This window comes from Eleutherodactylus coqui, chromosome 3 (genome assembly GCF_035609145.1).
Source record: "Eleutherodactylus coqui strain aEleCoq1 chromosome 3, aEleCoq1.hap1, whole genome shotgun sequence".
NCBI classification, from domain to species: Eukaryota; Metazoa; Chordata; class Amphibia; order Anura; family Eleutherodactylidae; genus Eleutherodactylus; species Eleutherodactylus coqui.
Genome location: NC_089839.1, coordinates 242,118,577 through 242,133,662, shown reverse-complemented (window position 1 = coordinate 242,133,662; position 15,086 = coordinate 242,118,577). Strand labels below are relative to the sequence as shown.

The 15,086-nt window shown below is 45.6% G+C and overlaps 1 protein-coding gene across 7 annotated transcripts in view; it reads right to left on the bottom strand.

Annotated features, from left to right (window-relative positions):
• The window catches only part of DENND1B (DENN domain containing 1B), a 187,013-nt gene extending 175,848 nt beyond the window's left edge, over nucleotides 1-11,165 (bottom strand). For all 7 annotated transcript variants that reach the window (XM_066597193.1, XM_066597188.1, XM_066597191.1 and 4 more), the window contains exon 1: nucleotides 11,006-11,165. In XM_066597193.1, coding sequence (XP_066453290.1) covers nucleotides 11,006-11,022 — 17 coding nt within the window. In that variant the 5' untranslated portion in view covers nucleotides 11,023-11,165. The remainder of the gene's footprint in view (nucleotides 1-11,005) is intronic.
• Nucleotides 11,166-15,086: the final 3,921 nt, after the last annotated feature.

The following is a 15,086-nucleotide window of genomic DNA, read 5'->3' as shown; positions in this document are numbered from 1 at the left end:
GCCCTTCCGCAATCATCATTGCGGAAAGGCCACAGAATCCACATCGCTGCCTAGCGATGCGCAGAGAAAATCTGTACTGCCCATGTGCGCCGGTGGCCCATCCACAGTACAGAAAAAAAGGACAGGTAAACAGGGCCACCGGCAGGAGGCATGAGCAGATTCCCTGCACAGAATCTGTGCGTGCCCGTGTGCATGAGCCCTTATCCTAACCATAGATTGACAGCATTTAAGTCCTAAAAAGGCCCTTAAGGCCTCATGCTCACAGGCAGATTGGATTCCTCAGCGGTAGACCTGTGGAAACCATTTGTGGTGGATTGTGGATGTAATGCCTTTACCACACGGATGCACCGTGGATCATCCACACAGAAAAAAAATTCCGTAACCCCACCTCTTAGCCTTTTCCCCACCAATTGATTTTAACCTTCAAATCCGCAGTGCATCCGCAATTGTATTTACGGATCCACTGCGGATCGTCCGCACCCATTGACTTCTATTGAGCCCGTGCACAAGGAATCCAAACTGAAATCGAGCATACTGTGATTTGTTTTCTGCACCAAGCGGTCCGCAAATCAAATCCACATGCTTAAATTCAGTCATGGATGCCAATGCTTCCCTATGGGCACTTTGAACTGCGGATCTTTCGCGTGGGAGACCCTGTGCCAATTCTGCAAATCAAATCCGCCTGTGGACATGAGGCCTTAGAAGCACCCACAATGTGTAGTAGAAAGAAAATAGAGAATTGCGCTGACAACTTACATTGTAGCGTTAGGAAGTAGCGATGCGAAAACATACTGGGGTGATTTATAAACGTATTTCTGCCAGCCACGCCAAACGTCATAATTACAAACGACACAAATGAATGAAGATTTTGGCGCACTCTGCACTTGGGGAGAGACGGGCATCATTAATAAAGCCCCCCTATTATACGTACAATCTCATTGCATGGCATCTTCTCAACGTGGTACATAAGCGGGCACGGTCGAACTGCTGGTATTATTATGCAGCACACATGCAAAATTACCTGACAAATATTGATTTCAGCTCTTGCTTGCTCTGGCATTTAACTCCTACTGCTGGAGCTACTGGGAATACAAGCTTCCACAAATAGAGGCTCTGTGCTTCCCCAGCCGTCCTTTATAAGGGGCTGAGAACTTTTTTGTCTTCCACGCATCAAAAAACTTCTCAATTTAGAAACTGGCAGGGAAAAAGTCATCTGTTGCCAGTGAGAACACTTGGATGTTTACACAGGGAGGAAATCAGGCACTTGTATGTAACAAGGGCAGTGCACCATGGGAAGGTGATGGACATACACAAGAGCCAACCATACAGGGTTTATCCTATCATACCTTATCACCCAGATAGGCCATAAGCATCTGATTGTGGGGGTACAACCACTGAGACCACCAATGCTCCCAACAATGGGGGTCCTGAGTCTCCCATCTGAATGCAGTTGCTACACAAGTCCGCGCTACTGCTGCCATCAGCTCTATAGGATTGCAGAAAATGCTACAGGCTGTGTTGGGCTATCTCCAGTACTCCTATAGAGAGTCCCTGAAGGGGACTTGAAGATATGATTGTTTGATTGCTAGAATAGTACACTGCAATACTTCTGCAGTGCATTGTACAAAGCCTGTTAGACTCCACAGGAGGTGGGGCCTAATAGGCTGAGTTACAGGGCAGACATGGATGTCTTTGTCAAGACACCAGCTGCCAAGAAAACCCGCCATGTGCTCCCGGTCCTCAAATCTATTGTTCACAAGCACATTGTTCATGTGGTTGCTTACCCACGTGACCGTTGCAGCCAATAGATGCCCATGTGACAGGCTTATGGGATGTCACGTCAGCTGTCAGATACCCAGGCGGTCCGCCACCATGGTGAATTTATTTTTCAGAGTTCTAGGCACTGAGGACTCAAAACGATATAAAATAAATTGCTTAGAAAACCCCTTTAAGCGTGACTTTTTGCTCACTTTAATAGAAAAACATATAGGCCGAAAGTTACTAAGACTAGTGTTTTCAGCGTCGATTTTAGTATCATTTCCCCTGTGCACGAAGCACCCAATACATGAAGAGGCACACAAATATACGCCAGGTCCAACGGAGTCATTTGTGGCAGAATTTATGCTAGTTTCCGGCGTCAATCATACATAACTCTGGCCACCCCTCCCAACAAGCCCCGCCCACTTCTATCAAAGTGCCCAGGCCAATGCAAAAAGCTGAAAAGTCACAAATTATTGTGCAAATTATAGAAACTGAGGTAGCAGGTTTGCTACCCGTCCCCTTTAATGCGCTGTATACTTTTTCTCTTCTATATACCTGTACTGAAATCTAGTGAACTGCTCTCCTCAGTACAGGAAGTATGGACATACTAACGCATACTGTCCAAATGTATACCTAAAGGGTGCCTTATACACAGGGCCTGTATGGTTACTTGGAGCCGCACAGCCTGTACACACGGCTCACAAGCGCGGACACTCCGGGAATACCTCTGGGGTTCGAAGAAGAAAGACAAGATTATTTTTCTGTCGTATTGTGGCTCCATATATAACCCAGCCGTAGTACAGCCATGTGTAGGACCACGTAGGGCCATATTACACTGTGTATTGTTTATGTATGTAATACACAGTGAATACACGGAAGGTTATGGCTTTATTCACATATGCGTATTTACGCAGCCCATTGCAGTTGCGTTAAAGAAACCGCAGCATATCCTATTATAAATGTGTGATTGTGATAGAAGGGATTACAATATCAGAGCAAAAGGAGAATTTATTGCGGAAAACTGACCCCTTGAAGGTAAGCTGCAAGACCCTGTTGTACCGCCTCTAGCTTGGATACAAGATGTGATACGGATGGGCATGGAGGCTCTAGTACCCTGTTGTACTGCCTCTAGCTTGGCTACAAGATGTGATATGGGCGGGTATGGAGGCTCTAATACCCTGTTGTACTGCCTCTTGCTTGGATACAAGATGTGATACAGGTGGGCATGGAGGGTCTAGTATTCTGTCGGGCCGCCTCTAGCTTGGATACAAGATGTGATATGGACGGGCATGGAGGCTCTAGTACCCTGTTGTACTGCCTCTAGCTTGGATACAAGTTGTAAGACGGACGGGCATGGAGGCTCCAGTACCCTGTTGGACCGCCTCTAGCTTGGATAGAAGACACGATACGGGAGGGTATGGAGGCTCTAGTACCCTGTTGGGCTGCCTCTAGCTTGGATATAAGACGTGATACAGGAGGGCATGGAGGCTCTAGTACCCTGTTGGGCTGCCTCTAGCTTGGATATAAGATGTGATACAGACAGGCATGGAGGCTCTAATACACTGTTGTATCACCTCTACCTTGGATATACAAGATGTGATACGGGCGGGCATGGAGGCTCTAGTACCCTGTTGTACTGCCTCTAGCTTGGATATAAGACGTGATACAGGAGGGCATGGAGGCTCTAGTACCCTGTTGGGCTGCCTCTAGCTTGGATATAAGATGTGATACAGACAGGCATGGAGGCTCTAATACACTGTTGTATCACCTCTACCTTGGATATACAAGATGTGATACGGGCGGGCATGGAGGCTCTAGTACCCTGTTGCGCCACCTCTAGCTTGGATACTAGATGTGAACAAACTCTTAGGCTGTTTAAGTTGGCATCCCAGATGGTACCATACACATTATATTGGCAATAAATCCAGCGACCAGGCAGACCACAGAAGTGTGACAATGCTGTGGGGCAATTTCTGTGACCCCCTTGTGTGTGCTACCGAACATTATCCTGATGCCTCCTGAAAGCCCTGCCATGAGAGGAACATATGTGGCTGCAGAATGTCCTGAACATATCGCTGAGCTGTCATTGTCCCTCTTACCACTACTATAGGGACTGACTGTATGTGATGGCCCCCCAGACTATCACACCAGCAGGGGGCAGTGTGCCGCACCACAGCAAAGGCAAGATTGAGATGCTCACCACTAGGTCACCAGACATGACCACACCTATCCTCAGTCCCAAAGTAAATTTGGATTCGTCGCTGAAGATAACCCAAAGACCATAGTAAAATGTCAGCAGTTTTTTGTAAAGCTGCTACATGAGTGTGGAGTGTGAACATGGCCTGATTTACACTGCTGGGATTTAGAAACTTATAACATAATAGACAGTAGAAAGTCCCGGGTCAACAAGTACGGGGGGGGGGGGGGGGGGAGGAGGGGGGGTATAATTACCTTAGAAGGTAAACAGTAATTAGTGATATGGTGCTCCATATAGGACGGCACATGTAATTATAATACCTGGAGGTGTGATGCTAAATGACAGAGGAGCGAGATGCTCTTCTCCGACGAGCGAGCGGTCCGACTGACTCAGGCGTCTATTTATATCCTCCCACTTCATGCCGCAGCTATAATTAGAGTGAGCTAAAACACCATTTTACGACTTGATCTGTAATATAGCTCATCTACATTATCGACGCGCTCAAGTCTGACTAGAAACAAAAATCTGTCACACTATATTAACTTTTGACAGATGCATGTTTATTGGGCTAAGCAAGCAGACTGTAGCGAGAGTGAATCTGTCATGTACGGGTGACAGGCGGGCAGAATGAAGGAACCCTGGGAATGATCAAGCAGGTGTGCCAACCCTTCAGAGCCAAGTCTTGTCTCTGTCATCATACACTTAGCGCATGTTCACACGGGGCAGATTTGCTGTGGAATGTCTGCAGCGAACATTCTATAACACATCCGCAGCTGAAAGTCTGCAGCAAAACCCACACAGATTTTGGTGCCGAATTCATGCCCTCATTGAGAAGAGGTAGATTCTGCAAAAGTGTAAACGGCGATAAAACGGACACGTCAATTTCCGCATGGGTTTTCTGCAGATTTTTTTCGCAGTATTTGGATGAAATTCTGAAGAGGTCATCCACTTTGCGGCTACTATAAATGGCGCAGATTTTCCGTGCGGAGGGTCCACATAGGAAATCCATGGCGAATCCACTCTGTGTGAATATGGCTGCCACCCATGTATTGAATGTAGTAATAAAAGAGCATCCGGTCTGATAGAGAAGGCTCCGAGTCCGAACCACGAGGCGCAATACACTTGCAGCTTGCTACGGGGGTTACACATATTCTCTTATTTAGGTCGACTTCACACTGGCGAGATTCTCGTGCAGGAATATGAACCCCATTCTATGGGATGAGGTCATACACATAAGCAACGTGGTGCGATGCAGGAAACAAATCACAGCAGTCCTATCTTGGAGCGTGCTCTCACATCGCAGTACCCATAGCTTGCAATGTGGCCGGCGGCAGCAGCGCACCACGTGTCAGGTGCGCACAATCAGATGGAAGGTCTTCCATTAAAGTCATGCAAGGCTTTTTTCACATGAAAACGCATCGCATCCTCGGGGATTTCATATGGATGGCGAGGGCGATAGCGGGCAGGGATTCACAGTCAGATATCGCCCTCGCCCGTGTGAAGTTAGCCTTAGAGCCTAAACAGAGGAGTGTGTCTTTGCACGCGGGAAAATCCCGCCTGCAAAACAAGGAGAATAGAAGCCATTGATTTCAGGGGGCTTATCCTCACTGCTTTTTTTTTTTGCAGACATTACCGGCTCAGAAAATTTTGGGAAGTATGAAAAAAAAATCCATTTTCTCATCGTGAAAGCAAAAACAAGACATGAAGAGCAGCGCAGACAGTGGTGCACACAGGGGAAGTAGCACAAAGCCACAGAGCAAACTGAAACATTGTAGACGACAAGATAGTTACAAAACCTAACTTCAGAGGACACAAATATAAAACACAAGGAGGCCGACTTATTAATACGGTCTAAAGACGTAGAGGAGGCAGAACATCACAGGGGCGCCCGCAGCGCGCTGATATATACTAGAGACTTGCCTCCGCTCTTGACGGGCTCACTCCGCTCCAGAATACTGCACCAAATCGGTGATGCACGTCAGTGATACATTTGGTGCATCTCAGGATTCTGCTTAGCCACCTTTGAAAATTGTCCAAAAAGGGTCTAAAAGACGCAGAAAATCTGACGCTTTGCTTGTGCAATAGTTTTTTGGTGCAATTACAGCGCAATTCCCAAAGGAGTAAATCTGCTATGAGTTAAAGGCAAAACACTAAAAGACAAACAAACAAACACTGGAAAAAGCTGAAATGTAACAGAGAAACAAGGGTCCATGCTGTCTGGCAGATTATGTACACCGCTCCCGAGGACTGCGCGCTATTGGATATACGGGTTAGGCTAACTTCACACGGGTGATTGCGATATGGGCCGTGAATCCCGCCCCCATATATCTCTCCCCACCATGTGAACTCCCCAGGATTGCAAGGCATTTTCATGAGAACACAGCCTGGCATCACCTCAGGGATCCTCCGGCACGGCTGTCACAGCTGCGGCAGGGGATTGCGAAGTTTCTCCCATTGAAAACAATGGGGCTGCGATGCGAGATCATAGAACATGCCGTGATTTGCTTCCCGCATAGCATAGAATTGCGGTGCCATGCAGGAAAAAACTAAATCGCTCATGTGTATGACCCCATTAACCCCTTAGTGACAGAGCTGTTTTGTTTATTCCTTTTTGCATTTTTGCCTCCCCCCTTTTTTTAAAAAAAAAAAAATCATACCCCCTTTAGTTATCCATCGCCGCCGCTGCCTGAGGGCTTGTTTTTTGCAGAACGAGTTCTATTTTTCAATGGTGTTATTTAATGCACAATATAGTGTCCTGTAGTTTACGTTGGCTCCATTTTAGAATACACACGGCTTTTTGATTGCTTTTTATTGCATTTTTTCTTGGAGACAGGATGACCAAAAAAGGGCATTTCTGGAGTTCTTTCTGACAACGTTCATCATGCGGGGTAAATAATGCGTTACTTTGATAGATCGGACTTTCACGGACGCGGCGATACCCAATATGCATTTTTGTTTTACGATTTAGAATCTTTTATTCTAAATATGGCAAAAGAGGAGTGATTTAAACTTCTATTACTTTTTTTTCTGCAATTAGTAAAATTTTATTGATCTTATGTTTACTTTTCTTTAGTCCCCCTATGGGACCACAACTTGTGATGCTTTGATCGCTCCTGCAGTATGATGTAATGCCATAGAATTACATCATACTGCGATCTGACAGGCAGTCTATCAAGCCACCCCATGGGGATAACTTGATAGGCATTCTGCCATCACAGCCCTGGGGCCTTTCAGAAGGCCCCCGGGCTGCCATGACACCCAACACGGCTCCCTGTGATCTCTTTAGGATTAACAGCCTTGATGAGCCGCGCGGCTCATCGCAGCTGTTGCTACCAGGTGTCAACTGTAAGAAACAGCCAGCTCCCACAGTGTATGGAGGGAGATCGCCCCACGATCGCCCTTCATACATAACATGCATCTGCAAATGGACATACCTGGGTGTGGAGAAGTGTGGGGAACGCTTTTAGGGCTTCTTCACATGGGCGTGATTTTGTCCTGTTATGCAGCCGTGATATTCATGGCCGCATAACAAGACAAAAAAAATCATTTCAATGGCCTCATTTTCATTAGCAGTATTCTTGCCCGTTCATAATACGAGTGAGAAGATGTAGGACTTGCCCTATCCCTCCATAGTTAACACTACGTGCGAAAAGGATAAGGCAGGATCTAGCTTCCCGCTTTTTTTTTTTCCTTCAAAACTCAGGCAGAATAGGGTAGAGTTTGAAAAGTTTAGAAAAAAATAATTTTTAGCTCGTTCATGCGCAACTATGCTCTCATGTGTTTTTGCCCTTAGCCTGAGTATCAATGGTTAACATGGTTGTCCGGTTATCTGACAACTTCCCTTTAATAGAACTTCCAGTATTAAAATAAACAGAGCATTAGTTACCTCTGTGGGGGTACAGCACGACACTCCTGCTGTGGTCCCAGTGTTTGTTTTGACAGCGGTCGTTAGAGGAAGTCAGACGACCGCTACAGTGTCACGTTCGCAAACTACTGGCATCATGGCGCTCAGGATGTGAGCGCCGATGCCAGAACGAGAGGCAATGCTGTTGCCTCCAAGTGATTTCCTCTGACGGCTGCTGTCAAAACAAATGCCGGGACCACAGTGCTGGATCCTGGCAGCGGAAGAGAGGTAAGTAATACTCTGTTTAGCATTTTATTACTGAAGGTCCTGTTAAACGGAAGTTGTCACATAACGGGATAACCCCCTTAAGTACAGCAGAAGTTCAGTTCATGGTCTGGGGACGTTTTATGTGGCATGGTCTCGATTCATTGGTTGAACCATGAACACTGAAGTGTACCATGACATCCTAGACAATAGTGTGCTGCCGACAATGTGGTAATACTCTGGGAATGGCCGGCCACACTTCCAACAAGACAACTCTGTTGGTTTATGTTGGTTTGAGGACATGGATGTTCCATGACTGGACTGGCTGCACGGAGTCCTGACCTGAACCCTACTGAATATTTTTGGGACAAACTAGAACTCTGGGTCAAGAGTAATGAACAGCATCCATCTTCTTCAAGAGAACAAACTAGATGTTTGCTGGATGAATGAAGGGAAATACCCACTGAAGTGTGTCAGACATTAGTAGATACTATCTGCTGTCATTAGAGCCAAAGGAGCCCCACTAAGTATTAACGTATGTAAATAAATACTACTTTTGATTCTTGCTCAGGTGTCCAGTTACTGAGAGTGTATATTACAAACACGTACGGGGTGATTCAAAAAGAGCGGTGTAGAAGTAGAGTGGATTGAGGGCTCATGCGCACGGCTGGGTCGGAGTCCGCCTGCGAAATATTGCAGCAGAATCAGACCCGGTGCTCCCCAGAAACCCCATACTCACCTATCCGGATGCACAGGAAGTGTCTCTCAGCGCCGAAGCAGATTCTCGCGGTGCTTCCACTGTGCTCACAGCGGAAGTATCGCGGGACGGACGACTTCCATTGACTGCAATGGAAGTCGTCCGTGCGATTTTCCGCATAGAATAGAACATGCTGCGATTTTCCACTCTTTTACCACAGAATGTCTATGGACAAACATTGCTGTGGAATTTGCGGCGGGTGTCTGACCGCGAATTCCACAGTGATAATCCATCCGTGAGCATTAGCCCTTAAGGCCCATTTACACGGAGCGATGATTGCTCAAACAACAGTCTGAGTGACAGTTTTGAGCGATCATCTTTGCATAACCCTAAGTAGCTAATTAGCTACTTAAGAGTTATGCAGGCGGAGCTGGATACTGCCGCGATAGCTACGAGAACAATGCAGCTGTTTTGAATATGCAAACAGCTGCATTGTTCTTGGTGCTTTTGGCTGGTGTCCCGCTGAGAACTGCCAGCGGAATACCAGCTGAAAGAATGCTATCAGCACCGCCTACTGAGATATCAGCATGCAGTGCTGATAAGGCTCATCCCTAATTTCTAGTTGGCTAGAAATTAGTGATGAACGAACAGTGCACAATGGCCGCACGCTTAGACGCAACAATTATTGCTCAAAAGATGGCTTTTGCATGAATTATGAGCGATAATCGGTGTCTAAATGAGCCTTTACTCCTACCTGAAGAGACACACAACAGCCAGAATGCCAGCCAACATAGAAGAACTCTTGAAGATTTTAATGCACCTTACAGATGTTTGATGTGGGCGCAGTTGGCGACACCAGATGACCTAAAACAACACATCTCCACTGCAGTAGACTCCTAGAATGGTAGCGTTGGAAGGGATCTCCATGGTCACCTGGTCCAACCCCCTGCTCAGTGCAGGATTCACTAAATCATCCCAGAGCATCTTCTTCCCAAAGACCTCCTAGCTCATGTCCGGCTGGCCACCACCGACCTCCTCCAGCTTGAGGATGACAGTCTGCCTCATACACGGCCCCAGCGAAGGGGGGCTGTGTACGGGCTTCCTGCCTGCCTCTTGCTGAGGGGCTTGTGGACCAGCTGGGCTGGAGTCCCGATTGGGTGAAGGGTCTGTCCAGGCTTCTTCCATCTTCTCGGCTCGATTCTGTTGCGTCATACTCTTGCAGTGAGGTCCAAGCAGCTCTCGATGATTCCTCCGGCTTCGTGGATGGGGTTCCTCAGGAGGGTTGACCCTATTTGCAGTGGTCCTTACAGAGTCTTCAGTCTTGTCCCAGGTGGGGGAGCAGAGACCTGAGGCTGGACCCCTAACCAGTGGTACACGAGGCAAGCAGGCAATAGGTCAGATGATAAAGCATCTACAGCCCTTTTCAAGCCAAGGGCTCTACATCCAATGGTCACTGCTGTTTCACAGTAGTGTTTAAAGAACAATGCGGAGCCAAGGTAGCCCAGGGAAGGTCCTAAACCAGGCTGCGGAGAACCACCTCCGTGATAGCTATATCTCCCGTCAGTGGATAGGCTGGGACATATCTGGGCAGTCCTGGACTACGGGCTTGACATCTCTTGTATCACCAGTGGTGACATCACATCGAACATCTGTAAGGTGCAATACAAACTGCTAGAGTTCTTCTATCTTCTCATGGCGTTCTGGTTGTTGTGTGACAGTCCCGTAGGAATACTTCTGCGCCATTCTTTTTACATCACCCTGTATATTATATATACTATTTTTCGTGCTGGTTTATACTGCGGCGTACAAGGATAACGGACGCAGAGTCGTATCGGAAAACTTGGATCTCCTTCCCTGCATGTAGTGGGGCAGGCCCACAGCTTCTCCCATGCTGGCATACGTCCGTAGAGAAATGGGCTCGACAAGCAGGAGAGAAGCCGCCATCTGCGCCAGCGGAGTATAGGGATGTAGATGTGCAACCCAATCCCCCGACCCAGCCTGAGCGGGCAACGCTCTGCCAGTGGGCATAGGGAAAAGTGATGGATAGAACTAGTGCTGATAGATAGATAGATAGATAGATAGATAGATAGATAGATAGATAGATAGATAGATAGATAGATAGATAGATAGATAGATAGAACTAGTGCTGCCAGACAGCCATTACATAGATAGAACGAGCGCTGCCAGTGCTGCCGGGCAGCAGGTCTTGCACCTGGCACTACATTGGCTCCTGCGGGCTCACCTGGTCCTGGAGTCCATACTACTCAGCTCATCTCAGTGACAGCCCGCGGCTGTGTGACATGTCTGTCCTCCGGCCCCGCAGCTGGCAGTGTGTCGGGGCTCCCCGCGGTGTGGCGCCCCCTCTGTCCCCTCCGCTGTCTCGGTGACCACAGCTGTCCTGTCTGTGTGACCAGGAAGTTACTGAGGAGCCTCCGCTGACGTCACGGCGGGGGGAGGGGAGCAGATAGGAGATAACAGCCGGCACATGGCGGCCGCCGGTCTCAACACTGTATGCACTGCGTTGTACTGGGTGTGTGACCGGGGCGCCTGGCGGGACACTGCTACTACTAGCGGTTCTACAGGGACTCTGACAGATGCCGTGTCAGCAGGACAGCCTCTTATGAGGACTTGTTACTGCAAGACACGTTGTGTGTTTTAGTTCTACAATTGAATATACCACATAATGTACAGAATATACTATGTAATATATAGAATATGCCATATAATGTACAGAATATACTATGTAATATATAGAATATACCATATAATGTACAGAATATACTATGTAATATATAGAATATGCCATATAATGTATAAAATATGCCATATAATATACAGAATATACTATGTAATATATAGACTATGCCATATAATCTACATAATATAATAGAATATGCCATATAATGTATAGCTAATACTATGTAATATATAGAATATGCCATATAATGTACAGAATATAATAGAATATGCCATATAATGTACAGAATATACTATGTAATATATAGAATATACCATATAATGTATAAAATATACCATATAATGTACGGAATATACTATGTAATATATAAAATATACCATATACTATGTAATATATAGAATATGCCATATAATGTACAGAATATAATATATAGAATATGCCATATAATGTCCAGAATATACTATGCAATATATAGAATATACTATGTAATACAGAGAATATACCATATAATGTATCGCATATATGTAGCATATGCCATATAATGTACAGAATATACTATATAATATATAGAATATGCCATATAATGTACGAAATATACTATGTAATATGTATAATATGCTATATGATGTACAGAATATACTATGTAATATATAGAATATGCCATATAATGTATAGAATATGCTATGTAATATGTAGAATATGCCATATAATGTACAGAATATACTATGTAATACATAGAATATACCATATAATGTATAGCATATAATATGTAGCATATGCCATATAATGTACAGAATATACTATATAATATATAGAATATGCCATATAATGTATAGAATACACTATGTAATATGTAGAATATGCCATATAATGTATAGAATACACTATGTAATATGTAGAATATGCTATATGATGTACAGAATATACTATGTAATATATAGAATATGCCATATAATGTACAGAATATACTATGTAATATGTAGAATATGCCATATAATGTACAGACTATTCCATATAATGTATAGACTATTCCATATAATGTATAGAATATGCCATATAATATATAAAATATGCCATATAATGTACAGAATATACTATGTAATATATAGAATATTCCATATAATGTATAGAATATTCCATATAATGTATACAATATACTATGTAATATATAGAATATGCCATATAATCTATAGAATATACTATGTAATATATAGAATATGCCATATAATCTATAGAATATACTATGTAATATATAGAATATGCCATATAATGTACAGAATACTAGCTTGTTACCTACGATTTTATCCGTGTGGAATTTGTATCTCTAGCTCTGAGACAATGTGACGGTCAGCATCTAGGGTTCGGTGGACGTGAGACTGCTCCAATATATCTCTAGCTCTGAGAGACATGTGACAGTCAGCATCTAGCGTTCGGTGGACCTGAGATTGCTCCGAAGTATCTCTAGCTCTGAGAGACACGTGACGGACAGCATCTAGGGTTCAGCGGACCTGAGATTGCTCCAATGTATCTCTATCTGAGAGACGTGTGACGGTCAGCATCTAGGGTTCAGTGGACCTGAGACTGCTCCAATGTAACTCTAGCTCTGAGAGACACGTGACGGTCAGCATCTAGGGTTCAGCGGACCTGAGATTGCTCCAATGTATCTCTATCTGAGAGACGTGTGACGGTCAGCATCTAGGGTTCGGCGGGCCTGAGCCTGCTCCAATGTATCTCTAGCTCTGAGAGATGCGTGATGGTCAGCCTCTAGGGTTCAGCGGACCTGAGACTGCTCCAATGTATCTCTAGCTCTGAGAGACACGTGACGGTCAGCATCTAGGGTTCAGCGAACCTGAGACTGCTCCAATGTATCTAGCTCTGAGAGACACGTGAGGGTGAGCATCTAGGGTTCAGCGGACCTGAGACTGCTCCAATGTATCTCTAGCTCTGAGAGACACGTGACGGTCAGCATCTAGGGTTCAGCGGACCTGAGACTGCTCCAATGTATCTCTAGCTCTGAGAGACACGTGACGGTGAGCAGCTAGGGTTCAGCGGACCTGAGACTGCTCCAATATATTTCTAGCTCTGAGAGACATGTGACAGTCAGCATCTAGGGTTCGGTGGACCTGACATTGCTCCAATGTATCTCTATCTGAGAGACGTGTGACGGTCAGCATCTAGGGTTCGGTGGACCGGAGACTGCTCCAATGTATCTCTAGCTCTGCGAGACGTGTGACGCGCATAATCTAAAGTCCAACGGGCCTGAGACTGCTCCAATGTATCCCTACTCTGAGAGACACGTGACGGTCAGCATCTAGGATTCGGTGGACCTGAGACTGCTCCAATGTATCTCTAGCTCTGAGAGATGCATGGTGGTCAGTAGCTAGGCTTCAGCGGACCTGAGACTGCTCCAATGTATCCCTAGCTCTGAGAGACACGTGACGGTCAGCATCTAGGGTTCAGCGGACCTGACATTGCTCCAATGGCTCTGTAGCTATAAGGCCCCTCTCACAATGCCTTCCCCCCCCCCTTCAGCGCTGCACTAAACGCTGTCATATGCTCTCCTTGGTTTTAATGGAGCCTCTCAGACATGCGCTCAATTATGGCGCTTTCCAGCGCCGCAATTTTCAAGCGCTGTATGTTATATTTTGTGCATTTAGCGCGCCTCATCAATGATGGGGTATGCTAAATCCACTTCCGGAGACAGGAGCACTACCTCCGAAAGTAAAAGCGCGCCTAAGTGCCGCAATTAAAGTGGTGGCACTCCACCATACTAATGTGTGAGAGAGTCCTTAGAAATGTGTGACAGTCATAATCCAAAGTCTGACGGACCTGAGACTGCTGCGGAGTCTCTACTGCTCTAAGAGCATCTTGTCTTTCAGCTTGTTGAGGCCTTCTTCCCTCAGCGCGGTCATCAAGATCTGACTTGTGCGGCATATTAAAATAAAGACTAAAAAATGGATCAGAAATAAGATTATCAAAAGGAAACCATTTCTTACTCTGCTGAGGTAAAATAAAAGCTGCGCTGTGATTGGTTGCTATTTGTTCTATTGCTGAGGTAAAATAAAAGCTGCACTGTCATTGGTTGTTATTTGTTCTACTGCTGAGGTAAAATGAAAGCAGTGCCCTGATTGGTTGCTACGGGTAATTATAATCCATGTTAATATGTCTTTTGTTCAAGTTTTAACCATTTCCAATCCAATTTGTATCCTGGTTTTCCGAGGGGGCTTACTCTTTTTCTGCCGTTATACAACGGCGCTATATGCTGGCTGAATCCAATTTGTATCCTGGTTTTCCGAGGGGGCTTACTCTTTTTCTGCCGTTATACAACGGCGCAATATGCTGGCTGAAGCCAGTACTGCATGAGGTGACACGTTGGATAGGCTCCGACAGCAGAGAGGCTGGCAATAAACAGTAAGAGAACCCCGACAGACATCTTCCAACATCGAAGCTGTACAGCCTTAAATCATAATGTCTTCAGAGGTCAGACATTGGATTGAAAAGGGTTAATTCTGGGCAACACCGAGTATCCCTGCTATCTTAATAATCGCATACGTGCGGCAACGACATCTGCCCGTTTGTGTAGGCATAGCTAAGGATGTGCCCTCCCTCAGCCTCATTGCACGGA